The 27,452-nt window shown below is 35.8% G+C and overlaps 3 protein-coding genes across 3 annotated transcripts in view; all 3 read left to right on the top strand.

Moving 5' to 3' along the window:
- LOC121950774 (cytochrome P450 2B4-like) overlaps positions 1-15,994 on the top strand; it is a 29,085-nt gene extending 13,091 nt beyond the window's left edge. The window contains exons 2-13 of the mRNA XM_042496881.2: positions 1,346-1,457; positions 7,170-7,347; positions 9,355-9,517; positions 9,867-10,019; positions 10,631-10,791; positions 11,370-11,438; positions 11,696-11,800; positions 11,922-12,060; positions 12,253-12,338; positions 12,853-12,954; positions 13,995-14,136; positions 14,833-15,994. Of these exons, the coding sequence (XP_042352815.2) occupies positions 1,346-1,457; positions 7,170-7,347; positions 9,355-9,517; positions 9,867-10,019; positions 10,631-10,791; positions 11,370-11,438; positions 11,696-11,800; positions 11,922-12,060; positions 12,253-12,338; positions 12,853-12,954; positions 13,995-14,136; positions 14,833-15,014 (1,592 nt within the window). The 3' untranslated portion in view covers positions 15,015-15,994. The remainder of the gene's footprint in view (positions 1-1,345; positions 1,458-7,169; positions 7,348-9,354; positions 9,518-9,866; positions 10,020-10,630; positions 10,792-11,369; positions 11,439-11,695; positions 11,801-11,921; positions 12,061-12,252; positions 12,339-12,852; positions 12,955-13,994; positions 14,137-14,832) is intronic.
- A 1,678-nt stretch (positions 15,995-17,672) lies between these two features.
- LOC121950775 (cytochrome P450 2D15-like) lies at positions 17,673-25,533 on the top strand. The gene is made up of 11 exons (XM_042496882.2): positions 17,673-17,883; positions 18,425-18,587; positions 19,650-19,814; positions 19,962-20,122; positions 20,748-20,816; positions 21,621-21,725; positions 21,881-22,019; positions 23,068-23,153; positions 23,264-23,365; positions 24,326-24,467; positions 24,698-25,533. The coding sequence occupies exons 1-11, from the start codon at positions 17,722-17,724 to the stop codon at positions 24,889-24,891; spliced, it is 1,488 nt and encodes a 495-aa protein (XP_042352816.2). The 5' UTR covers positions 17,673-17,721; the 3' UTR covers positions 24,892-25,533.
- A 153-nt stretch (positions 25,534-25,686) lies between these two features.
- The window catches only part of hsf4 (heat shock transcription factor 4), a 31,293-nt gene continuing 29,527 nt past the window's right edge, over positions 25,687-27,452 (top strand). Inside the window, exon 1 of the mRNA XM_042495367.2 lies at positions 25,687-27,219. Coding sequence (XP_042351301.1) covers positions 27,094-27,219 — 126 coding nt within the window. The 5' untranslated portion in view covers positions 25,687-27,093. The remainder of the gene's footprint in view (positions 27,220-27,452) is intronic.

Genomic DNA, 27,452 nt, shown 5'->3' with positions numbered 1-27,452 from the left:
GGATATTGTGTTTATGTTACACCAATTTCTTGTTGGGATGGGATTTTTTGGGGGGGGTTTGCTGCAACCAATCAGTGGTGATCGACACGTCTGTCCTGCTGACGTCTGCAGTAACGGTTGCTCCGAGCAGCTAAATAAAGACACTCGTCTGAGAAATATCTCAATCTACATGTGTACTGTACGTCAACTTTAACTACTTGTACAGCTGCATCGATGTCATCCACATCTTTAGGTCGTTTTTCTGTTGCTTTTTTCAGTGCTGTCGTTTTGTAGTTAGCTAGCTGAGTGAACTGGGTTTTTAAGGTAGATATCAACATTTACATATCAATATACCGATCTGTTTTTTTAGGGCCGATACCGATTATTATTACTTAATGAGACTGATAATCAATATTTGGAGACGATGTGCATTCACAATAACCACAACAATATTTCTGTTGAAATTTAGAAATTGTAATATAACAAACTATGACACAAAACTTTGTTTAAATGCTGTATGCAAATATTTCATCCAAACGGAAACCCAGCTACTTTGTTTTTTATGTCAAGTGAAAATTTAAATAAAAAATGAATAAATAAAAAAAGTTCTCAGAGGTTTTACAAAGTAAAAGTTTCTCCCATGCTGACACTTTCTTTGCGTGTTGGTTGAGTATAATACGCACATTTTTTCATGTATTAATTTTATCAGTGATCATTAAAATAAAAACGCTGATACAGATAATCAGCAAAAAGCCAAATATCAGTTCTGATAATCGGCCAAGCTGATGATCTGTCGACCTCTAATATTTGGTATTGGAGTATAAAAAAATCTCAGAACTTGGAAAAGGAATCGCTGTCTAGTTTGCATTTATACTAAAGTTGTTTTTTGTTATGCAATTGACACCTTTTGCCTTAAAATTTTAATCAAGATGTGTATTTGGTTTAGGAAAGCTTTGCACTAAATGTATTAGTGGATGTATTTGTAGGCATTTATTGACATTGTGGCTCTGGAGGCAGTGTGTGTTTTCAGAGGGAATCAATACTTATTGATATATTGATAGAACACAAAAAAAACAGATTGTGACTGTGGGCATGAGTGAATTACACGGACACCAATCTCCAATTCTAATGTCATCAACAAAAACGGAAATTACAGTCACAAATGCAACTGCTGTGACTTACACTACCTGCAAGTCATTTTGCTCATTTTAAACCTGCAAGAATCTGTCACGGCTCTCTTAACTGGGGGATTAAAGCAAATCATCAGAGTGTGCTACTGGCTAATTGATAAAAAAATAATTTAAAAGGATATTCTGTATTCCAGCAGTTCCTGCTTCTCCTCATCTCTGCGTTGCTTCTCCACCAGGCTCTGTTGCCGGGAGACCTCGTCCAGGAAGCTGGTCTCATCCTCGTCCAATCCCCTCACCATGTTCCCTGTCACCATGGAAACAAACATGCTCTCAACGCATGGCGGCAGAGTGAGTGCATTTTTCAATAAACAAACCTTCAGAGTCTGAATCCACACACATAAATGACCTTTATGTAAAAAAAAAAAAGAAAATCCATGAAATCTAACAGACTTTAATGTTAAAATAAGGCCAGTGAACTTTTAACAGATGCTTGACATTTGCTGTCGATTTCAAACACTGACTTTATCAAATATTTTAAACACGCTAAAAAATGTTATTGCAATATGTGTGATAATTGTGATCACAGCATGAATGCTTCCATTTATTTAAATCAGTAAAATAATGCATGTAAAGGGAAGACCATCTGATGGAGAAATGCAGAGAAAACCGCCAAACAAATACTTTTGAACAGTACCAGCAAAAAAAAACATTGTGTTGTTCATAAATACCTTTATATTATTTTACCATAACAAAGTCTTTAAAACAGTACATTACATTATGTAAGGTGGGAGAGAGGAAAGACAGATTTGAAAAGAATGATCAAAACTGATGCATCAGAGGTTTATTATAAATCGAGCTTCAAACAAGCTTTCACTAAATGTTTATGGTGAGATTTTTGATTAATAATCGTCAGTAATGTGGATTTAATCTCTAATAATAGAACAGCTAGAACAGTCTGGTAAGTTCAGAAAATCACATCACTTCGCTGTAACGCGGGCTTTAATTTAAGATGACGTCTTGTCTCATATCACAGTAATACAGCATCGGTATAAATCGCTCAGCTGTAGATGAAAACATCTTTCAAGTTTAGAGGAAAAAATCTTTTTGGTGGAAAATGCTCGACTCGTAGACCTCCAAAACACTGCTTTTTTTTTTTTTTTTTAAGAGGTCGCAACCCAAAAATGTTGGGAACCGCAGGTTTAATTTTTACCTATGTTTTATATTTTACAACCTTAACAAATGATTTTGATGTAAGAATGTTACTTTTTACAATAGCGAGTAACTACAGCTGTCACATTGATGTAGTGGAGCAAATGTATTAAATTACTTAAGTACCTTAAAACTGCACTTTGGGACAGTACTTGTTAAAATGTACTTAGTTACTTTCCAGCACTGGCCTCTTTTATTGGACCCTCCTGCCAAACGAATGGCCTCATCTTTCAAACTCTGTGTCCCTGTTTGTAAAGCAGATTTTCTGTCAAAAGTCCCAATCTGATGACATTAGAAGATATAGAAAGCTCCCTCAAGTGGACATTTTTCAGCTGTTTTTGCAGGATGAGTCGTATGAAATGTGACAAGTAATCTGATCTTGATGAAAGAAATTGGCGGAGTGCGCCTTTAATTATGTGCAACTATAAATCAATGCATTTCGTGAACCACTTTTTGTTAATCAACCTTGTCTGCAAAGTGAAGAGCTACACGTGTAAAAATCGAGAAAACCAAAATCCTGAAACTAAGTGGACTGTGTAGCCTGTTATAGTACTGATGGGCACTGCTGAAAACAGATCCCCCTCATGAATGTTGATCTAAAACACAGCTTCTGAGTAAAATGTTCATTTAAACCTAGATGACGAACGGAGGCCAAAATCCCAATAACAGATAAAACAAACTCACTGAATTTGAATTGCTCCTCATATTCCTCCTGTTTCTTGTCTTTCTGCTCCTGCAGTCGCTCAAAGAGGGACCGTGGGTCATACTCCTCCTCTGGGGCCTCTGAGGAGTACACAAACAAATATGCTCAGCTGCATATATTTCACAAGTTTAATGCGTTTTGGATGTGTTTAAAAGTGCGCGTTCTTACGCTCCGGGTCCTCAGGTTTCCTGACTTTCTCCCATTCCTCCTGTCTCTTCTTCCTCTTCTCGTCAAGCTCAGCTTCCGACACAAACTTCCTGCTGAGGTCGACGCCTGCTGCCCCTCCCCCTGCCATTACAACTGCCGTGCACAGAAACACACTTTACTCAGTGTACCACTCTAAAAAGTTATGATTTTAGCTCAAGACTGGACACGGTTTGTTTCTGTTGGGCCCCTATAGACTGCTACATGAAGAAGTCAATAGCAGAGGATCCATACTGACAATTTATAGATTTTATCGATTTATTCTTTCATTCATAATCTATGTAGGAATAGGAATAAATCAGTCTAAACTTATTTTCCCTTTTGAACCTGGATCAACATCAATTTTGTTTTGAGGCATTTAAACGCCCTTTACAAGAATTTAAACCTGTAGAACTTGGAGGAAAAAAAAGCCTTTATGTGGAAAAGAAAATTAGCAACTTGGCAAGAAATGTCCAGAAAACTGCAAAAAAAATTAAATAAATCTTATCTAAATGTCCAGAAAAAAATGTATTTACAATTCTTATAGTTAAATATTTGAAATTATGTTAAAGAAAAAAAATAGGTTTTATTTTATTTTAGGCACTTTTTTTTTCCAAAGGCCACATCATATAAAAGCAAGTCTACAAAAAATGGGTTTTAATAGTGATTTAAAAGAAGTCACTGGTTTTGAGAGCCCCGTCTCCCCATATTACAGACCAAAAACACACATTTTTAAATAGGTCATTGTCTTGTTTGATTTTCTTTTCATTCATTTTGCTTGTTTTGGGGTAAATTTCCTGTAATTTTGTTGTTGTTTTTACTAATTTGTTGCTATTTTGGGTGGGGCATATGTTAAGTTGATCAATGCATTCTCCATGTTTTTTGAAATAAAGCAAACTAATTTCTCAGGTTTCAAACCCTTTAAAACCTGGGCAAATTGCCTTAATTTCTTAGAGAAAAGCATAGAGAGAAGGCTACGAGCAATATGGAATAAATTAAATAAAATTTGCCCAAAAAACCCCCACAAAATGACATTTTAAAAAAATGATGATTTTAAAAAAAGTGATGAATTTGATTATAAAACTATTATGATCATAAAAATAATTTGGTGGATTTTTTTCTATTTTTTGGATAATTTTGTAATAATCCTCTCCTCTTCTTTTTTCTTGTCACCTTTTACATAATTCTTACATTTTGTGGGACATTTCTTGGCCAGTTGCTCAGGTTTCAAAGGGTGAAATAACTTGTTAAAAGCGTCTTAATGCGGCACCGACAAAAATGATATCGATATAAATATTTCAGAAGGTTAAGGGCTGAACTGAACTTCACCTGTGAGGTTTTGGCTCTCCCTTGTGGTCATCTTTCATTATCACAACTAATTCAGATAATAAAAATGTAAAGACCTCATTTTTAAATAGACAGTCAAAAAAAACAGTACGGATTAAACAACCGAGTTGCAGTGAACGATCGACTTAAATGCGACGCTTTTTTAATCGACCAAAGCTGTTTGTTTGTATCGGCCCTGTTGATTCACTCACCACAGACGAAGATAAAACCGTTAGCCGCTAAATGTTAGCCTTTCAAGCTGGACGACACACTTATGAAACGATATGACAATTGTCAGTTGATCTCCAGTAAAGCAGCGCGGCCCACTGTCGTTTTGTTGCCGCAGTTTAGATGTTTTTAGCGGTAAAGTTGAGAAAAACAGAAGCCTTGTGTTGCTGCAGCCGTCCGGCTAGCGTTAGCTTCGTTAGCATCAGACCGAGCAGTTGTCGCCGCTGTTTGTGTCCGATCGTCGAGTCACGCGCTCCGCTGCACGGCCGAGCACACTGAAGTTTCAGCTAATGAGCGTTTCATGTCACGTTAAGTAAAATATTATAATATACTATAATAATAAAACAATTTAGGCTTACCAAGCTCTGCTAGTCCCAATGATATTACTGCTCCAGATCTGTGACGCTTTGTGTCACCGTGTAAATACCCCGTCACGATATTCGTAGTCCGACTTTAGTTCCGATCATTGGTTCCGGCCTGCTTTTCTGCAGCAATGCCGAGACCTGGGAAATTGGCTTGGTTTTTTTTAAACACGGGAAAAAGTCATCAAAATTAAAGAAGAAATGACATGGAAATTAGCAAGAATTTGTTTTTGTTGTTTTGGGGTTTTTTTAAGAAAGAAGAAACACAAGGAAATTTCCTGAAAATTCTCCAATAAGATAAGGTAATCCTTTATTTATCCCCAGAGAGAAAATTCAAGTTTTGCAGCAGTAGGCTACAATGGTAAGTACAAGGGTAAAATTTGCATGCATGAAAGGTCAAATAGAATAACATATAAAAAAAATTAGAAGATCAATATATTATACAAATCGAATAAAAAATAGAGGTACATGCAATTTTTAAAAGTTCTCAAGTAAGTTCAAGTCAATTTTATTTATAAAGCCCGTTTTCATAAAACACACTATAACTATGACATTTAGAGGAGCAGTGCTTTAGATTTTTTTCTCTAGATTTTTTTTTTTAACCGACAAGTAAAAGTAAAACATGAAAATGAATAAGGGTGGCTTTAAAATAATTTATATATATATATATATATATATATATATATATATATATATATATATATATATATATATATATATATATATATATATATATATATATATATGATCCAGTTTCCTTTTACTGTAAACCACTCTTCATTTTTTTGGTTGAGCGTCAACTGCATTCTTGGCAAAATACTAAAATCTAAAAGTGAATAAGTCATCTTTGCATTATAGATTTTACAGCAGGAAAAAAAGTTACAGAATTGCTACATTTAAAAAAAATCTTTATTAGCTATATGAAAACACTGCCTGTGATTTAAAAAAATACATGGCCTTTAGTTTCAAATATGTAAAAAATAAAATAAAATACACAAGAGTTAGAGCAATTTTTTGCAAGCCTTTTATAATTTCCTTTATATATTTATTTATTTATTTGATGCCAAGAGAGCACTCTGTTCTACCGCCCTGTTTTTGGTTAATCCTAGTGACTGATGAAGACGTTTATCGCCCCATTAATTTGAAGTCTGTCTTTGTGAAGGCCTGTTTATTTTGAGGATTGCTTGTTTGGCGATTTGATTTTTTTTTGACATGACAATCAGACAAATCAGTTCAGCGTCATCCGTCATTTCTCCACACATCCTGCAAATCCATCAACACCTGACACACCCTGGTTAATCTGACTAAACAGTGAGTTCAACCAAATAGAGCAAGTTGGTCGTATCCACCATGGAGTCTTTGGACGGCTATTTCCGAGCTTATTTAGAAGCCCCGATAGTTTTAGACAGTCCTGGTTCAGTTACTCCTTTTCCTGCCCAGTTGCATAATCCAACTATTCTTAATAAGGATGTTAAAATGTAACTGTGATGGTCTGATAAATTAATGATTTACTAATAATTTGCTGATCCAGAATAAATGACAAACAGTTTAAAGAAAGAACATATCCTAACAATATAATTTTTAACTTCCAAGGGGTGAATTTCACAGGATATTGTATTCCTGCCAGGTGGTTTAAAGTACAACAAAACATCCTATCATTATATGACATATGCCATGACATGCAGTGAAGATCCCGCCCACCTCCCTCCGGACAATCCATTCTAGCATCAAGCAGTTTAGGAGCGGTGCCTTCTGAGGGAGAAAGAGAGAGCTTCCTTTGGCTTGAACTTTGGGTTTGATCACCTGGGAGACCAAGCACAAAAATGCTACTCAAAACAATAAAGAAAAAGAAAAGGGAAAACCACTCAAAACATAATAGATCCCTTTTAAATAATGCAAGCCGGAGCCTGTAAGAGCCTGTGCCTTGACCTGTTTACATTTGACGTACCTGTTGACCTTTACCACGGGAAAGCAAAGTACACAAGAGGCAGGGCTTAGAGTCGAGCTGCACGTTTAAAGCAAGTTAATCAGCTCGCCTTTTCGTTTCAGTCCGGTCCATTCCACCATGTTATCTTCAGTCATCCTGCTATGGGTCTGCGTTGTCTTCATCATCCTTTTACTCAAACCCCGGCGGCCCAAGAACTTCCCGCCCGGACCCCCGATCCTGCCAATACTGGGGAACATTTTGCACATGAGTCTGGAGAACCCCCTGAAGGACTTTGAGAGGGTAAGAAAAACACTGAAATGAATGATGCTGCTCCTCCAGTGCCTTAAATGTCATTATTGGTGTAATTACTATCAGTAGTATTAATGAAAACGTGTCTGAAATGGGTTAATATTTAAACTGGTGGCTGTTTTATCCTGATAGCTATCAGTTTAGACGATGACTGACACCCTTTGGCTTTAAGCGTAAAATAAAAACACATGGAAGCCATTAAAAATCTTTTGCCCTGAATAATATGCTTTAAAAGATAAGGGCTACTCTCAGCAGGCTGCTAATATTTTCAGGTGATTGTATATTGTCCTGGTCTGTACAGAGTTGACTGCCTATGTTCTTGGACTCTTTCCAACCAGTGGAACAGGCCAGACACATGGGGTGTTGTTTTTAATGCATAAACAAGGGGATTTGAAGATCTCCACTGCTGAGATCTCGATGCGATATGGGTAAAAGGAGTTAATTTTGTGGTGCTCAGTGCATCGAAAAGTGTCTTGAAATCAGAAACCTCAATTTGACCCTTTGAAACCTCAGGAAATTGTCTTGGTTTCTTAAAAAAAAAAAAAAAAAAACATGGAAAGAAGGCACTGAGCATCTACAGAAGAAATGACCCGGAAATTAGCAAGAAATTAGTATGGGTTACAAAAAAACTAAAATTAAGCAAACAAAAAAGTAACAAAAAATAAGATCTCAAAGTGCAAAAAAATAAAATATATAGTTTTTTCTGCAACATAATTTTAAATATTTAAATATTAGAATCAGGAGAAGGAATTTATCTGAAAATTAGTTTTTAAAAGTAAAAATGTTTTTAAAAAATAAACATAACATAACATTTTAAACATGCATTTATGCTAATTAGAAATACAGTTTTTCTGTAGCTTTTTATTTTTTTCCTAGCATTTTGAAAAATAATCTTATAAATCTATGAATTTATAAAACCTTTATTACCTTGTTGCACATTGCCTTTTTTTCCATGTTTTTGAAAGAAATCACGCCAAGTTGCTCAATGTTCAAAGTTAATAAATACTCATGAAGGGTAGGATTTGATAAGTATTCTCTTCCTCCAGCTCCTTTTCGGACATTAAAAATACTTCATCAGCGTTGTTTTTCTTGCTTTTATTTAATTTTGTTATCCCATTTTATTTGGCATGTTCAGAATCAAGATCTAACTAACTAACTATTCATTTTTAGCCTGTGCACTGACATCACTTAAGATAAGATAAACTTTATTGTACCCGGAGGGACATTTATCTTGGGCACATAGTGCATGTAGCTGCATCGTAAGTACAAACATGGCATTATGGACACCAAAATCCATTTATAGACAACAGACAGCACATCAAATAACAAAATACAGAGGTGAAATAAAAACAGCAGCAGCATTAATACAATAGGTGGATAAAAGTAGATATTGCAGCTGCCCGCGGGATAAAACAAGAGAGTAACAGTATAAAAATAGACCTTTTAAATTATTTGATAACGAATTGTCTGTAAAGAACAAATATTTGTAAGGAGCTACATTTTTAATGACCACTGGAGGTCACCGACTGAGCACCAACTGCCCCATTAACCACTTCCACTCCAGAGAAGTACAATAGCAGCAATCATAATTCAGACCCAGTTCACAACAATGTGTATCTGACGACAGTGACAGGGATAGGCTGCAGGGTCAGCAGACCAAAATGTGCATCCTGTAATCTGCCATCAAATTAGTTGGGAGAGTGAATTCACACTCGAGCAGCTAATTTTCACCCTTTGAAGTTACTAATAATTGTCTCTTATTATTTTTAATTTGATGGTTTGCTTGATGCATTTTGTTGTTTCAAAATATGTCTTTTTCTCTGTGTGTTTTACTGAGTCTGCTGTGGGTGTTTTTACCATGTGAGACAATTAGGAACTAAGTTGGCAGATATGTTTCTGTGATTTTAGTGAATTTCCTCTTTATTAAGTAATATTAATCTTAAATTATATGATATATGTATATCTTAAACACTGACATTTTATCTTGTTCTTTCTCAGCTGAGGAAGACCTATGGAAATGTTTACAGTCTGTACCTCGGCCCCAAACCAGCTGTGGTCATCAGTGGGATGAAGGCCATGAAGGAGGCTTTAGTGAACAAGGCCACTGATTTTGCTGGAAGACCCCAAGACCTTTATGTTAATGACACCACTCAGAGGAAAGGTCAGAATTGGGGAAGCTACTTTGAAAGCACAACTTTGCAAGCTACAAATTACTTTATACTGGAAGAAGTTGAATTACAGCAAAGCTTCTTAAGAAAAGTTGTTAAAATTACATTATAAAAAATAATCAAATTGACAATGTACATGTGATTGTAACAGAATCTTACACAAAAAACAAGTTTGCAAAGAAAAAAAAGTGCCCACTTGTTCACAGATCATAAACCCCCAAAAATGAAATTGAAAAATTGAGAAAAAAAAAAAGAAAAAAATTGTGGGGAGTAAGTAACAAAACAGTGATATCGAGAGATTTCACATACTGAATGCTCTTTGTGTCACAACACCTGCTGTAGGATTTATTCTGGCTGATTATGGCCCCATTTGGAGAGATCATCGTCGCTTTGCTCTGACGACCTTGAGGAACTTTGGTCTTGGAAAAAACTCTATGGAGGACAGGATTCACGGAGAGATCAAATACGTCATTGATACACTGGAGAGGAGCATTGGTATGTCATCTCTTATCCGTCACACTGATAACTTTGCACCACAAATACTCTGTGATTGGATAATATTTAGGGCTGTCAAACAATTATTTTTTTAATCGCAGAATTTCTACAATTAATCGCTATTAATTGCATTTTTTATTCATGTTTTCGATTCCATTATTTTACATTACAAAACAGTTTTGAAGTCCATACTGAAGCAATTCTTATGAGATTGTCTTGATTAGGAATCAAATTACAACGACAGAAAAATATCTTGAGGTCAAAGGTCAAGGGACCCTTGTTAAGTGGTCATGCTGCTTTTCATCACCAAAATGTAGCCTAAGTTCCTAACGTCTATCATCACTTTAACTTTAAAACTCAGCCTGGTACAGTCTCTTAAAGACGGGAATTAACATGATTTTAAAAAATTAAAGTGTTAATTACGGACCTCAATCATATTGTGATTAACGCATTAATGCTGATAGCCCTAATGTAATTACAAAGCGGGTTTTGATCACACAGTTCCATTAATGTCAGGTTGAATTTTGCATTGTACTACTGAGAGTTTGTCGTTCTTTTGTATTACTGAACAATGCTTTGTCGTAATTATGTCCACATTATGTCTTTCACAGGCAAAACCATGAGTCCCCAAGTCATGTTTCATAATGCGTCCTCCAACATCATCTGCCAGGTTCTGTTTGGAAGACGCTACAAGTATGATGACGAGTTCATCAGAGTGATTGTTCAGTGCTTTACTGAGAATGGCAAGTTAGCCAACGGACCGTGGGCTATGGTGAGTCAAAGCGTTCCTCTGTCTTCAAACCTGGTTCAGAAATATCAGTCAACCAAAACCTTATTTTAACAATCTATAGAGCGTGGTCTAAAGAGCATGATGCAAGAGCATTTAACTCCACTTTTGAGCATAATCTGGGTGCAAGAAAAAGGGCAAAGGTGTCATCTCCTGGTCCTCTTAAAGGTTAAGTGCACTTACATTTGATACATTGCTATTTACGTGTGGATAAAAGGAAGCGGTTTTCTGCTGAGAATAATGCTGTGAGAGTAGTAATGTCATTGCAGCAAATATTGTTTGACATTTAAGGAGAAAAATTGTAGTTATAAACTCGCCAGAGGAAACAGAACTAAACCTTCAGCTTTTGAAATAACCAATGAAGTTATGCTGCTTCTCATACATAAATGCGCACAGTGTCACACTTATTCAGGCTGCAGCGCAGCACAGACAGCAGCTCAGCTGCTCTTACCTACCATTCAAGTATATGTGTGGACAAAATCATTTGTTCAGAGAAATTCTTGACAGGAGGCAGAATCTGCATGTTTGGATTCGACTATAATGATTTATCCTTTTATTTACAGCTGTATGACTCTCTTCCTATGATTCGTAGCCTGCCGCTGCCCTTCCAGAAGGCCTTTAAGAATGTTGAGGTATGTTAATTGGACTGAAGAGATTTAATGTAAAAAATAAATTATTAAAAAAAATGTTAAAAATAAATGAGGATTAAACATGAAAGAGAAAAAGATAGATATGAGCATTAACGGTGCAGTAGATATTTTTTTTCTCCCACCTCACACACATATACAGTGAAAACCAAAAACGTGCATTTTGTCAGTGGAAAAAATGAATTAATTAGATTAATACAAATGATCAATGTTGACTTGATTTTTTTTTTTTTTTTTTCCAGACTTGTCAGAAAATTGCAAAGCGTTTGTTGACGGAGCACAAGAGCACCCAAATCCCTGGACAGCCTCGAGACTTTGTTGACTGCTATCTGGATGAAATGGATAAGGTGTGCGTGTGTGTGCGTGTGTGTGTGCATGTGCGTGTGCATGTGCGTGTGTATTTCTGGGTATCAATAAAGTGTATTTGCATTTAGTGTGTGTCTGAAAACAATTCTTTTCTTCCTCTAGAGAAGTGGTGAGGATTCTACATTTTCAGAACAACTGCTGTCTATATACGCTCTGGATCTTCACTTTGCTGGCACTGACACGACTTCCAACACCCTTCTCTTTGGTTTTCTCTACCTCATGACCCACCCACATGTCCAAGGTATGTCTGCACATGCAAATTATGACTGTAGTTCTGCAGAGGCTTTTCATCATTCATCGATCAATTTTCATGCTCAGTAATTCTTTCTATGAAAGTCATAGACCGTAACGTGTCACTTCCACCTCTGCATCCTCATTATCCTCACGTTAATGGTATTGCATATTATTATTGTGTCTTTGCTGTATCTCTCAGAGCGTTTTCAGGAGGAGATAGACACTGTGCTGGAGGGAAAGGATCTGGCCAGTTTTGATGACAGAAACAACATGCCCTACGTGCAGGTATGTAATGAGACAAGGGTCTTACATACATTTTCTTTAAATTTGTACACATGGGTCTGAAAACAAGAGACCCTAATTCAAAAGCTACGATCACACTGCAGGCTTCACATCAGGGTCATGACCAGTTCACATTGGAGTCTGATACTGGCCGTGTTTAAAACGATAATATGAACAGCAACATAAAAAAAAATAGATTTAAAAAAAAATCTGAATTGAGCACCAAAGTTTGCAGTGTGAACGTAATAATAGTCTGCCAGTATTAGTTTTTAAACCAAACAATAAATCTGCCGAGGGAAACTCTTTGGGTAGATCATTTGTATTCACTGCTTCTGACCATTAATCATAATCATTTTTGCATGGTTGTCAGCATATTGCTGGTGGGTTAAAATTGCAAATTCATGGGTGTGCTTTTTTTGTGGGTGAGTATCTGACAGCCCGCATCGTTTTACATCTGTCCCGAGTCAGATAAAACATAACAGCATGTTTGTTTTTTTAAAAATCTCTTTTCATCCAGGCTGTGATCCATGAAGTGCAGAGGGTAGCAAACACCGTCCCCCTCAGCGTCTTCCACTGCACCACGAAAGATACAGAGCTGATGGGATATTCCATTCCCAGGGTAAGAAAAGACTGGACTTAAATCGTTTTTGATAATAGTGACAGTAATAATAGCGCTCACCAGCCACTGTGGCTACTGATTTTCCAAAGTTACTAGCCACTCAGCATTTTCACGAGCCACAATTTTTATTTATTTTTTTTGTTGGGAGATTACATTTCACATGTTTAAATTTGACTATGGTATGCTAAAATTAACTTGAACTAAATGTAAATAATCACTGCAAACACTCAAAATCAAGACTACATAGAATGAATAACACTACAGGTCTTTATTTTTGGCTAAAACATGGCTTCTTTTTGCAATAATAAAAGTGGTGCAGGTGTGTAAAAGAATAATTAAAAAGATACAAACTAAACTGAAAAACCCTAGCAAGAGAAATACTGTTTAAATATTTATTATTAACCGCAGTCAATACTGTAATGTAGAGTACAAAAAAAATGCCTGCACTAGAAACAAAAAGCAAACAAGAACAAACTCTTTTTGTCCACAAATTTAAAGGAAATTCAAATTCATAAAGCAATTCCTGTGTGTGTGAGACAAGGAGAGAGGTAGATTAAATGTCCTCACAGCTCTCATCATCAGGATCATCCTTTCTCAGGTGGTCTCTCTGGTCAAGTTGGCCTTCGAGACCAGACTTCTTGTTGCCGAAATGTCGCAATTAAAATTGACATTGCAAGTTAGACAGTGTACAGCAGTCCTTCGCTTCTTATTTTTGAGTAAATTAAGTGTAATTTCTATTCTGAATATTCCATTTCTGACATTTTTGGATATTGAGTTGAAAGTCAAACAACTATTTTTGTTTATTCAATCCTATTTCTGAAAGAAAAAAAAGACCAAAAAGTACACTGGCTCATAAGTATAAAAGTATTCCATCTGAGTCGCAGTGTAGGTTACAGATTTTCCACACAGGTGAAAGTACTGTTTGCACCAAACGTAATTAATGTTAGGGACTTTACTACTTTTATTATTACTTGGGTAGCGTAAATTAATCTTAACCTCTTGGTTTCTGCCCTTCCCTCTTTTCCTCATTTTCTCCTCAGGGTACCATGATCATCCCAAACCTGACCTCAGTGCTGAATGAGGAGGGGCAGTGGAAATACCCTCACGAATTCAACCCTGAAAACTTTCTCAATGAGCAGGGAGAGTTTGTGAAGCCAGAGGCCTTCATGCCTTTTTCTGCAGGTATGAGAGCACAAAAAACTAACAGTATTGGTCTCACCTTTAAAAAAAACCTCACTACAATATCTGTCTTCCACCGCCTCCCCAAATCTGAACTGCCATATCTTCTACATTTTGTTCTTGCATTCTTTTCTTTGTATTTGTTCTTCTGTTTCATGTCAGCGTATTACTTGTCTTTTCATTTGTTTTTTTCTTTTTTGAATTTCATGTTAAGCATCTTTGAAAAGCACTATATAAGTCCTGCCTATTATTATTTTTATTATTAGTAGTAGTAGTAGTAGTAGTAGTAGTAGTAGTAGTAGTAGTAGTAGCAGTAGTAGTATTTTAAAATTATTATTGATTTATTGTTTTTATTACTAATGCTATAAAATAATAACAATAACAATTATCATTATTATTATTGTTGTTATTATTATTATTAGTTCATATGACATATATTATATATTATTTTTATTTCTATAATAATAATAACTATTCTTCTTCTTCTTCTTCTTCTTCTTCTTCTTCTTCTTCTTATTATTATTATTATTATTATTATTATTATTATTATTATTATTATTATTATTATTATTATTATTATTATTATTGTTATTGTTGTTGTTGTTGTTATTGTGTTACCCCTTCAGTGTCGAGCTCAGACAGGGCGGGTTTAATCCAACTCTTTTCGATGACTTCAGGGTCTTTTTTTTCATGTCTCAGGTCCTCGTATGTGTCTCGGAGAGAGTCTGGCTCGTATGGAGCTCTTCCTCATCATGGTGACGCTGCTGAGGAAGTTTAAGTTCATCTGGCCTGAGGATGCAGGAGAGCCAGACTACACACCTGTGTATGGGGTCACTCTGACTCCCAAACCTTATCGCATGAAGGTCCAACTCAGGGCATAAACCACCATTAGGAAACAGACAACGACCAGCCAGTTACACATTGAGCTATATGTAGCACAACAACAACAAAAACTGCTAGCTGAACTACCATTTCCACCTCTTTTAATGAACTAATCAGTGAATCAGTCAGTTTATTTGTTACATGAAATCATACAGTATAAGGTAAAACTTGAGTTAAATGCAATCCCATCATTCCCTTAAAGCCTCTTAGAACCCAAATCACACAAAACTTTCTTTATATGTAATTTGGGGTCTTACATTCAAATCAAAATTGATCAGACACTATCCTCAACCGAAATTTGAAATATTGTCATTTTAGGTTTCCTGAACTTGGGTTGATTTGGGCGTGGATATCCCGGATCCATATCACGTAGTATGGATGAAGCCAATCAAAAATTTAAAGTCAGCTGATCGTAATTTAACATGCCAAACTGAAATCCCACGACACTCCTTTAAAAAAGGTGCATTCGGAAACACGGAGCGCACTCTGGCACAGACTAAAATCGTAAATTCGGAGCGCTGTTGGAATGTATGGTTCGGTTATCCAGAGCACCGCACTCTGTGTGTGCGCCAAACGAAGTCCATTTGTAATGAACTTAACCGTTGGTTAAATAATGGAGAAACAGAACTCTCCGTGGCTTCGAACAACAGCTCTCTGATTTTAGTGTAGAGCTTCAGATTGGATTTACAAACGCAGCCAGAGTCAGAGGGTTCGAACAGATAGAGCTGTACCACGCAGACTCTGCATTGCTCCATGGCTGTCGTCGTGAAAATACATGCAGATGTATAAAATATTTATATGCATAATTATTAAAAAAAACTCACACTAACAGGGCCTCAGATCAAAAAACACTTGTGTTTATATAAACAACAAATTTTGTAGTTTTAACTGTAGAACTTGTTGCTTCCATGAGATGCTTTAATATGTTTACTTAACGCTTGTGTATTAAAATGACGTGACATGGGATTATTACGATGAATGCCATTGTGGTCAGTTTGTCATGTTTTTAGTGTGGTGTGTGACATTTCGTAATATAGCAGTTTAATGATATGCACTTATTAGCTAAAAAAAAAAAGAACTGCAATATTAACACAATCTAAGCAGTAGAGACAAAGATCTAAAATGCCACCTGAAAGAGTTGGTTATGTTCCTAAACATAAAAATGAATCGCAATGAATCTGACAGAAAAACCAAACAAACTTTTGTTTTGTTTTGTTTTGCATGAATAAATGGAAAACAATGTTGAAACAATGCACTGGTGTATCTAAAGGAAGTAATGCAGAACATTTTAAACATCTTTAGCTGTTAAAAAAATCAACAAAAAAACAACTACTGTTTTGTATCTTTTAGCCAACTGAGGGTGTGTCTTTATAAGCCAGTTTTAAAAAAGTTCAAAATTGAGTAAATTAATGTTGGTTTAATCATAGTTAACAATATGCACAGCAAACCAAAGAGTTTTAGTCATAAAATGTTAGTGTTGCAGAGTATCTCAACTGAGGCACTTTTGGGTGTGGATGCTGCAATGTCTTTAATTTGAGGGAGAAAAGACGAGTCAACAGATAAGGACTCCCTCAAGTGGACAGTTTTGGGAATATGAACATAAAAAATGCTTTTGTGTCTCCTTGTGCTTGTTATATGTCTCTTTGTGGTCATTTTGTGTCTCTATTTGGACAGTCTGTGTCTATTTGTGGTCATTTTGTCTTTCTCTGTTGTAGTTTTGTGTCACTTCACAGCCTTTTTATGTGTCTGTGTGGTCTTTTTGTGTCTCTTCATAGCCTTTTTATGTGCATTTGTGCTCATTTTGTCTTTCTTTATGATCAGTTTGTGTCTCTCCATATAGTCTAATTTCTTCATGCTGGTTTGGTGCCTCTGTGGTGGTTTTGTGTCTCATAAAAGTTTTTTGTGTCTCCTTGTTTGTTATGTGGTCATTTTATCTTTGTTGTAGTTTTGTGTATCTATATGCTTATTTTTTGTCTTTGTGATTATTTTGTCTTTCTTTATTGTAGATTTGTGTCTCTTTGTAGTTGTTTTGTTTCTGGAATGGATTAATTTGCTGTGCCACAGTTACATTTTGGAAAGTGAAATCATGTTTAAAAGATCTATCCGATTCACTGGGTCTGTGCCTTTAACATTTCAGAGACTGAAGTTGAAACTGAAACTGAAGCTATAGGATGGAAAACTCTTTAAGGTTATGTTAAATCAGTTAAGGTCAGTGGCATGTCCTAACTGTCACAGCGCTAAATTTGGTGTTTAAGTTTCTGTGAATAGCTTGAGAGTGAAGAAAACAAGAGCATATGGGCTGTTATTTTCACATAGTTTAATCTTAATCAAAGACGGGCGTATTTAGAGCAAAGTAAGTATGTGAAAGCATTTATTTTATTTTTAAAAATCAGTCGTGCTCACAAGCTAGTATATGCCTGATGTGATTTCTCTGCTGTGCTCTCATTAATCAGAAGCTAAAGCTAACCTGGAGGGGTGATTACATCAGACAGCACTGAAGATTAAGGTACACACAGTGAGGGCATTTGGCATGTCTTATTTGAGTTGATTTATAACTGAAATAACCAGACTCTTATTTGCTGGTGAAATCGGTGTTGACACTGCAGGTCACATGACTGTGCAAAGGTTGTGTGTGCTTATGAAGCCAACATAATGACAAAGCCAGAATAGACAGGAGTGTAAATCCAGAAGAGCTGCAACTTCATCATGTTTGCATCAGTGCTTCTAGTCTTGGCAACTGTTGTGCTTTTCCTGCTCCTCTTTAAGACCAACAGGAGCAAAAACTTCCCTCCAGGCCCTCGACCCCTCCCAATCTTTGGAAATCTGCTGCAGCTCAATCTGGAGAGCCCTCTTCCAGATCTGGACCGGGTAAAGTTAATCAGTGTTTCAAGGGAATGTACCTGCATTATTATTTAGCACATTTTGGAAGTCATTTTCTTGTTTTTGGTCTTTCTTTTATTTATTTATTTTTTGTTATATACATATATACACATACATATATGTGTGTGTGTGTGTGTGTGTGTGTGTGTGTGTGTGTGTGTGTACATATATAATATATATATATTATATATATATATATATATATGTATGTATGTATGTATGTATGTATGTATATATATATATATATATATATATATATATATATATATATATATATATATATATATATATATATATATATATATATATATATATATATATATATATATATATATATATATATATATATATATATATATATATATATATATATATATATATATATATATATATATATATATATATATATATATATATATATATATATATATATATATATATATATATATATATATATATATATATATATATATATATTATTATATATATTATTATATCTAATTTTAATCTTCTGTGTCTCTGCCCCCAGCTGGCCAAACGCTATGGTAACGTGTACAGCTTTTTCATTGGTGCCAAGCCTGCGGTCGTCATCAACGGGCTGCAGGCCTTCAAAGAAGCCCTGGTAAACAAAGCTGCTGACTTCTCTGGCAGACCGCAGGACCAAATGCCTAACCATGCTGTGCAGCAGAAAGGTACAGAGAAAATTTTGGCTTTTCGTCCATGCATGAATGATTCTTCAGTTTTGTTATATGTCATACATGTTTCAATTAAAAACAGACAATATGGAGAGACGATTCTATTAACAGGTAAATATTTATGTGTGATTAAATAGAAACATTATACTCTCAAACTGACTACATGTTTAGTTCTTATTATGGCACCAAATGGTGGTAGCAGCGGTGAAAAAGTATTAGCAAGTATTATCTCTGTTCAGTGTGTAGGATTTAGGGGGGATATATTAGCAATGGAATATACCATAAGTATGTCTTCTTTTGTGCACAGTAGCTGTTATTAATAATAATAATAATAATAATAATAATAATAATAATAATAATAATAATAATAATAATAATAATAATAATAATGATAATAATGATGATGATGATCTCTTTAAATTGATCTATTTGAGTTGCCTTTTTTGTATCTTTTAATTTATTCCTTTATTCTGTCTCAATTGTGTTTAATGCTATTATTAGTGCTATTATTTCTGTTTATTGCTAATATTCTGAATTGTATATACTCTTATTGGTATGAGCTGTTACTGATATTTTTGTTTTGTAATTTTTTTTCCTCTCTTGTTTCATTCTACTTTAAATTTTGTCTGGCCTTAGTTCAGCATTATTGTTTGGCTCTTATAGTTATGTTGCATCTGCGAGAAAACTCTTCTTGCCTCTGCTTTGCCTTCTTTCGCAAAGCTCTCTGTAAACTCTTATTATTGTCATTATCATCGTCATTATTATGATTATTACTATTATTATCATTATTGTCATTATTATTTTATTATTACTAATATTAGTATTAGCATTTTTATTATTATCATCATCATTGTTATTATAATTATTATAATTATCTCTATCATTATTATTGTTGTTAGAGTCTGGGTTTGTCTTACATCATCTAGGAGGTTATTCCAGGTTTGTACTGCTGCACCACGCTCTGTTTTAAAGCCGGCCCCAAATGTCACTGAATAAAATGTATTTTGAAAAAAATCTATTTGACAGTAAATGTACCTTTATTTACATTTTTGTGCGCAGCTCATGCTGCCGGAGTGATTCTAGCAGATTATACCCCTGCCTGGAGAGAGCAGCGACGCTTTGGTCTGACAACCCTGAGAAACTTTGGTCTGGGGAAGGAGTCGATGGAGCAGAGAATTCTGGGAGAGATACGCCGCATTGAAAAGGTGTTGGAGCAGAGTATCGGTATGTCCCAGGAAACTTATCTTATTTTCTTGTCTCATTACACCTTGTGTCTTTTTTTAAGTTGCATTATATGTGATTTAGATAATCAGTGACTCTATTTTGGTCAGGGGAATTCCAGAGAGTCATTTTTTAATGTTGTTTTTCCAGGTAAAAGCATGAATCCCCATATGCTGTTCCACAACGCCGCCTCCAACGTCATCTGCCAAGTTCTGTTTGCTCGGCAGTTCGACTATGAGGATGAGCTCATGAAGTTTTTTGTTGACCTTTTCCATAAAACCTCCAAAATAATAAATGGGCGCTGGGGTTTGGTAAGTAATGTTTTGTTTTTTTTAATTAATATTTTCTTTTGTGTTTTTTTCTTTTATTTTGGACAGCAGTTTATAGTACAACATATACATCAAGTCAGTCACAGTATAATTTCCCCTATTAAGATTTTTCAAAATTTCGGGAACTTTGCACAATTTGGGAGAGATAAATTGCACACATAAGAGTTTTGTAAAATATGTCAGGAGGAGAATAAAATAGAATAGAAGTCAGGATAATACAACATAATAGGGTAAATTATCTGATACCTTCACAAAATCTTAAGTCTCATGTACAGAACTCAATGGACACATTTTGTTAAAGATAAAGAGAAAAAATAATCATTTCCATAACGTAAACATCATTTATCTGTCCATTTTGTATTGTGCGTGTGAGTCACATTTTCAACAACCAAACTATTTAATGACATAGCATCAGTACGATAAATGTAGAGAAAATAATACATGTGAATGTTTCAGTAAAAACAGTCATTAAGCAAACCCACTAGTTTATCAGCTAATTTCCACTGAAAATGACGAAACACAGCTGTCTGAATCATCCACACAATGCTCAGAAAATCTAAGGGCTTCCTCAAACTTTGTCATTTTTTATATTTTCTCTCCCATACAGATCTACGACTCTTTTCCTCTGGTGCGCAACCTGCCACTGCCCTTCCAGTGCGCCTTTAAGATGTTTAAGGTATGTCTGGAAAGCATTGCAGTGGACCCCGCCCAGCAATTTCTGCAGTAAAGGCAAAAGAATAATATAAATAAGAGTAAAAGAGAAAGAAGAATAAAATTGGAAAGGAAAGATGGAAAAGTATAAGGTCATGTAAGCGGCTCTGTATGGGTGTTTTGAGCTTAATGCTAAATGAGGTTGTAAACTCCCTGACATGGACGAGAGGAATGGGGGTGGGGTGTTTGGGCTTTAACCTGAGCAAAATGTCTTAATTTCTGTCAGAAAATTGGAAGAAGGCAATGAGCAACTGAAGAAATGGCCCAAAACATTTGCAGGGTATTAGTAAAATGCTAAAAGAAAGCATGAAATAAGAAAAAATCAAGAAAAAAAATGGCAGGATATTATTAAAATGTTAAAAGAAAAATTACCTTAAAATAAGGAAAAAAAAGAAAAAAAAAACAAGAAAAGTAAATGAAAAAGTGAAGTGCTAGTTATAGAAATTATATTAATTATATATACTATATAGTATAATAATATTAGATTATATATATTACTTATTATCATATGTACATAAATTATTATTTCTATAATTATTTAATTTTAACAATAAAAATAAATATTATTTTAAAAATAATTTATATATATATATATATATATATATATATATATATATATATATTATAAGATTATTAAAAGAATGTTGATGCAGGTTTCAAGGGGTTAGCCAATGTATTTCAGTCAGGATGGCTTTGTTTAAAGAGCACCTTCTTTAAAAAAAAAAAAATTAGAAAATTTTCATGTCACCCTCTTTTTTTGTCTTACCAGATTGCACATGAAAAGCGTATGGAGATGTTGGCCGAAAACAAAAAGACCAGAGTTCCTGGTAAACCGCGTCATTTCATAGACGCCTACCTGGATGAACTGGATAAGGTCTGTGGATATTTTTGTTAATAAAAATAATTCGGTTCTGCTGGTATGAACTGGCATTTTATTGACCTCTGAAACATTTTAGCTCTCTATCTCTGTTAGTAACATAATAAACAATGTTTACGTGTCCTTTTTCTCTTTTGTCTGCCTGCAAAAAGAGAGGAGACGATGGCTCATCATTCAACGAAGACCAGCTTTGTGCATATCTTTTGGACCTTCACTTTGCCGGGACTGACACGACCGCCAACACCCTGCTCACTGCCTTCCTCTACCTGATGAATTATCCACAGATACAAGGTGCGTCTGCTGATCATCTCTGTGTCAACTGTATTTAGCCCCACCAAAGACGTGGCTCCGGAGGATGATGGTGCCATCTGTTAGTCAGATAGTCCACCAAATATTTCAACAACTCTTTGATCAACGGACATGACATTTTGTAGAAACAGGATGCTGCCCGTTCTCATTTCGAAGTCATTAAATACTGCTGCTTTTGCAGCGCTTTCCACATAGGATTCTGACGCCAAAAGCCACATTTAGCGTCCACATGATACGCCATTTTCCCTTTTTATTATACCATTTTGTTATATGAGATACGTCCATCGACGTCAATATGCAAGAGCAAAACATCATCAAACATCTGCACCGCTGTAGTGGTAAGAGAAAAATGTTTATTGGTTGGTTGGCAGACGTAGGTCGTAACAGCAGTCACACAGTGAAAGGCTCATCCCAAATTTCTGACACTGTCAGAATTTAATCCTAAACTGTTTTAGATCACAAGACTTTGACGTAACAATGTAAAACCACCATTTCAGAGCCACAACTAAAGATATCGCCACATTATTATTTATCCTCCATGTGCAATTGGTGTATATATTGTTTGAACGTATTTCTTTTTCTAGACTGTTGAGTCGTTGTTTGCTACTTGCAACTTTATGATTATTGTTCTTTTTATCCTGTACCTCATAGCTGCTGTAACACTGCAAATTCCCCCACTGTGGGACTCCTATCTTATCTTATCTTATCTTCATTCTTGGGCTGTCCCGGGTCATTTTTCGCCCTGGACAACCCAAAATCACCCAGTGTATACTTTTCTGTAGTCGTGATTATGGTTAGACTTTTCCTCATTTTAAAGCTCTTTTAAACTGAATTATCACATTTCATTTTTTTAAACACGGACAACAGACCACACCTGCATGTGATTTACCATCTTTACAAACAGTTTAAAAGATTCCCATTTTCCTTGGAATCAGCTGACACAGTTTGGCTGTTGTGAAGCACATGAACTAAGGAAACTGCCTCACTATTTGGCTCCCTCTGTTGGTTTCTGTCTCTCTGTGCTCCTCAGAGCGCTGTCAGCAGGAAATAGACAGCGTCCTGGATGGGAAGGATGAAGCCAGTTTTGAAGACAGACACCAGATGCCTTACGTGCAGGTACGAGGGCCGTTTTAAGTGCTGTAAAGTGTAAGATCTAAGTCGTATTATATATCTGAGATCTCACAGTGATGCAGTGTGAGGCTCTAACAGCTGCCTCTCTCATGCAGGCTGTTATTCATGAGATCCAGAGGGTGGCGAACACTGTTCCTCTCGCTGTTTTCCACTGCACCACTAAAGACACCGAGTTAATGGGATACTCCATCCCCAGGGTAAGTAGTAGTAGTAGTAGTAGTTATAGTAGTAGTGTGTTTTAAAAATGCAGAAAAAGGCTAAATATCACAGCAATATAAGACTTATTGAAGAGGGAGTAGTGTAGAATATTTACGCAAAAAAAAAATATCCTCTTACAAACACAACAGTGTTGCTCTCTGAATCACTTTTCAAAGCTACAGTCTTTGAAAACAAAAAGACAAAACATGGCCCAAAAATTAGCAAGAAATTAGTAAAAAAAAAAATTAAAAAATAAATAAAAAGAGATAAGAAAATAACCTAATAAATAAGCAAAAACAAAAAGAAAGAAAATGACCCCCAAAAGGTCATGAATTTAAAAAAAAAAAAAAAAGATGTTTTTTTTCTGTAACATAATTTTTAAATATAAAATTATAGTAATTATAAATAATAATTACAGTTTTCTGGACATTTTTCTTAATTTTTTTTGTTGATACTTTTCTAACCACCCTCTATTTTTGTTTTAACTAAGTTAAGTAACTAACTTCATTCTTGTGTCACATTTATTAATTTCCTGAATTTTTTGTGACATTTTTTGCCATGTTGGTCATTGCCTTTTTTGCCCATGATTTTTATTTTTTTTTAAGAATTCTAACCAATTTTCTCAGGTTTCAAAGGGTTAAATAGCTTGTGAAAGGCGCCAGAACCCAGAACAAGAAAACTGATGTCGATCCAATTTTCAAAGGGTTAATATTAAACTCAGGTGGAGATTCATGTGTATAAAATAATTTAAAAGACTATTTTCTTCTTTTTTTTTAAGATTATTTTTGGGGATTTTTCCCTTTTTTGATAGGACAGCTGCTGTGAAAGGAAATGTGGGAGAGAGAGGGGAAATGACAAATGGCAAAGGGCTACAGGCTGGACTCGAGCCCGGGTCGCTGCAAAATAAAAGACTTGTTTTTAATTGACCTCTTAAAAAAATATCTTTGTTTGTTCTTCAGGGAACCATTATCATCCCGAACCTGATCTCCGTGCTGAATGAGGAGGGACGGTGGAAATACCCTCATGAATTTAACCCTGAAAACTTCCTCAATGAGCAGGGAGAGTTTGTGAAGCCAGAGGCCTTCATGCCGTTTTCTATCGGTGAGTGTAATGATTATTACTTTCACTGACAGATTGAAAGATTTATTGGAAGGTTTGATTAAAGAAACGTGCTGAAATGAATGTCTATTTTAGGACGTTTCTGATACACTGCTAGATAACTTCAGCTGAGAACCAGAACCTAGAGGGTGATATGTAGACAACGAAGTCCACTACAACGTGGCGCTATGTGATGACTTGGGATGAGAACGTGTTGGTGTTTTAACCTGCAGGTCCTCGTATGTGTCTCGGAGAGGGTCTGGCTCGAATGGAGCTCTTCCTCATCACAGTGACTCTGCTGAGGAGGTTCAAGTTCATCTGGCCAGAAGATGCAGGAGAGCCAGACTTTACGCCTGTTTATGGGACAACCCAGACCCCAAAACCTTACAGCTTAAAGGTACAAGTCAGAAACTCTATCCCTAAATAGAGGTTACAGGAAACATCATTCAGAATTCAACATTTCGGCATAAACAAACTTTGGTTGAAGCTGCACTAATCAATATTTGATATGAAAAATGACCATCGCCAACTCTGCAGTTTTTTTCAGCTCTACAGACCTTTATTGTCTTTCAGCTTGTTGTTTTGGTTTTAATGCCCATAAGTTAACTATTAGGCTCTTATGAGCCTAGTTTCCAGCAAAAGAAAAAGTTTGTATCTCTTTTTTTTTTAAACTTTGGTATTTAAAACCATATTTCAAGTTATTTCTACCTCTCCCAAGTGGCTAAAGAAAAACTGAATGTAACAAAGCTGCGAATTGTAGAAATAGTGTAGTTAACAGTTTGCAAATCGTACAGTGATATCATATCTATGAGATGAAACTATAAACTGTGAATCCTAAGATTTTCTATTTTTTCTGAAACTATCTGAGAGACTTTCAGACAGATGTTCTGTTTATTTAGAAAACACATTACTCAGTGTTTCCTTTTTGCCAGGGAAACATTTAAAATTTTGGTTGTAATCAGGGGTTTCTCTACTGTGACATAAATGATTTTACTTGAGTGAAACATCTAAATACTTATTCTGTACACTACAAAACATCACAATAAAATAACTATGTGAAACACTGTAACAGGGATACTCAACTTTCTTTGCTTGGGGGCCAATTTTGCAAAATGAATGTCTATTTTAGGACGTTTCTAGAATTTTAGGATTTTTCTAGGATTTAGGATATTTCTCAGAGTTAGGACTTTTCTTGGATTTTTAGGACATTTCTTGGATTTTAGGACATGTCTCAGATTTTAGGAATTTTCTAGGATTTCAGCACATTTCCTGGATTTCAGGATTCTATAATATTAGGGGCTTAGCCAGGACCTCTGTTTATGGATCCTCATCTGGCACTTTTTTGATAAACAAGCTCTTTTTTTATTCTGTTTTATCCACTCTGCCACCTTATGTATACTAAAAGTTTGAAACAGCAATTCCCAGTGTGAATTGTTTTTTTTTTTAAAGATATTTTTATTGAAGGCATTTTTCGTATAGTAATACATAAGAGAGAAAACAGACAAATAACAAAAAAAAACAAAAAAAAAAAACACAATCAAGCACAGTGATTCTCCCACCCCCAACCAGCATCCCTGGCATGGTAGGAAATAACTATTTAAATAAATTAAATTTTCCCATGGTTACGACCAAAAAAATGAAATAAAATCCAATAAAGTAAGGCATGAGCTTCCAAGGGTTGATACTTTGTTTTTTATTGTGAATTAGAAAGTGGTTGGGGGGCCACTCGGCACCCTATCGGGGACCAGATTTGGCCTTCAGGCTGTATGTTGAGTATCACTGACCTATAACATCCCTGTTTGTGATTGAATCCATTCAACAGTTAAATAAGTATGTCAGTGTAATTGCTGTGGTGTTGCACAAACAGCAGAGTATGACCACTTCATAACAACGTCAAGACATTAATGATAATTCTCAGAAATGATAAAGGACTCCTTTCTACCTGCCATACAGGTACACTGAGCCCTGCACTATTCAGTCTAACCAGCAGCCTTTCTAAGGTTGGACAGTGGTGTATTATTGAAGCTTTTGTGTGGATGCTGTATTGTTTTACTGGGCGGTCTCTTGATTGTCAGTGGGAGGCCGGGGGTAGCGGGGTGGGCTTGAATAGTGTGTGTGTGTGTGTGTGTGTGTGTGTGTGTGTGTGTGTGTGTGTGTGTGTGTGTGTGTGTGTGTGTGTGTGTGTGTGTGTGTGTGTGTGTGTGTGTGTGTGTGTGTGCTGACATGGGCCTTCTGTGATGACATTCAGTTGGATGACTGGTGTGGCCGGGAGGACAGAGAGAGAGGAGAGCGGAAGAGAAACAGAAACTGTGAGAGAACAAGGATAGATTAAACGAGAATATATAAAACCCACAAGTCAAGAGAGGAGTAAGTCAAACTCAAAGACTCAAAGGTGAAAAGTGTGTCAACAGGGACGTACAGACAGTTTGACCGACTGAAATGGAATCGAAGAGACTGAGACAAACTTGGGATTATCAGTAACGGATCATTTTTAAGTGGAGTTTCTCAAACATGGACTAGTCTGGGAGTCTGCACACACATACACACACACATACACTTTCTACTCACACACACACACACAACTTTGGTTTCCTGTTGTGAGCCGTCTTGGCAGTGGACAGGTGTCAGCATGCAAGAGTCTCCAGGTGCTATGGGAGTAGATGGCAGCTACGCCAGCAATGTTCCAGCCTTTCTCACCAAGCTGTGGACCCTGGTGGAGGATCCAGATACCAACCACCTCATCTGCTGGAGCGCTGTGAGTCAGTCCTCAGCACACACTGCACATGACACTGTGGTAACTTTGTGAAAAGTGTACTTTCAGTTCAGTTCAAACACAGCAAAACAAGCAAAACCTAACAACTGACAAAAACAACTTAAAAATAAGGTGTGACTGTGCACCGACATGCAACATTCATATGGCACGAGGAAGAAATATTCGATGAAAAGTATACACGTTATTCAGAAGTAGAGGTGCCAGGGTTTTAACCA

Source organism: Plectropomus leopardus, chromosome 7, assembly GCF_026936395.1.
Source record: "Plectropomus leopardus strain MGB_pleo_1.0 chromosome 7, ASM2693639v1, whole genome shotgun sequence".
NCBI lineage: Eukaryota > Metazoa > Chordata > Actinopteri > Perciformes > Serranidae > Plectropomus > Plectropomus leopardus.
The sequence above is the reverse complement of the archived record's forward strand: the minus strand, read 5'-3'. Positions and strand labels throughout refer to the sequence as shown.

Excerpts from the sequence above, each read along its gene's own strand:
- LOC121950775 (XM_042496882.2), top strand. The coding sequence starts at position 17,722 with ATGTTTGCATCAGTGCTTCTAGTCTTGGCAACTGTTGTGCTTTTCCTG. Across the intron at positions 23,366-24,325 it reads TGGGATACTCCATCCCCAGG|GGAACCATTATCATCCCGAA; the intron begins GTAAGTAGTAGT and ends TTTGTTCTTCAG. Across the intron at positions 24,468-24,697 it reads CTTCATGCCGTTTTCTATCG|GTCCTCGTATGTGTCTCGGA; the intron begins GTGAGTGTAATG and ends TTTAACCTGCAG.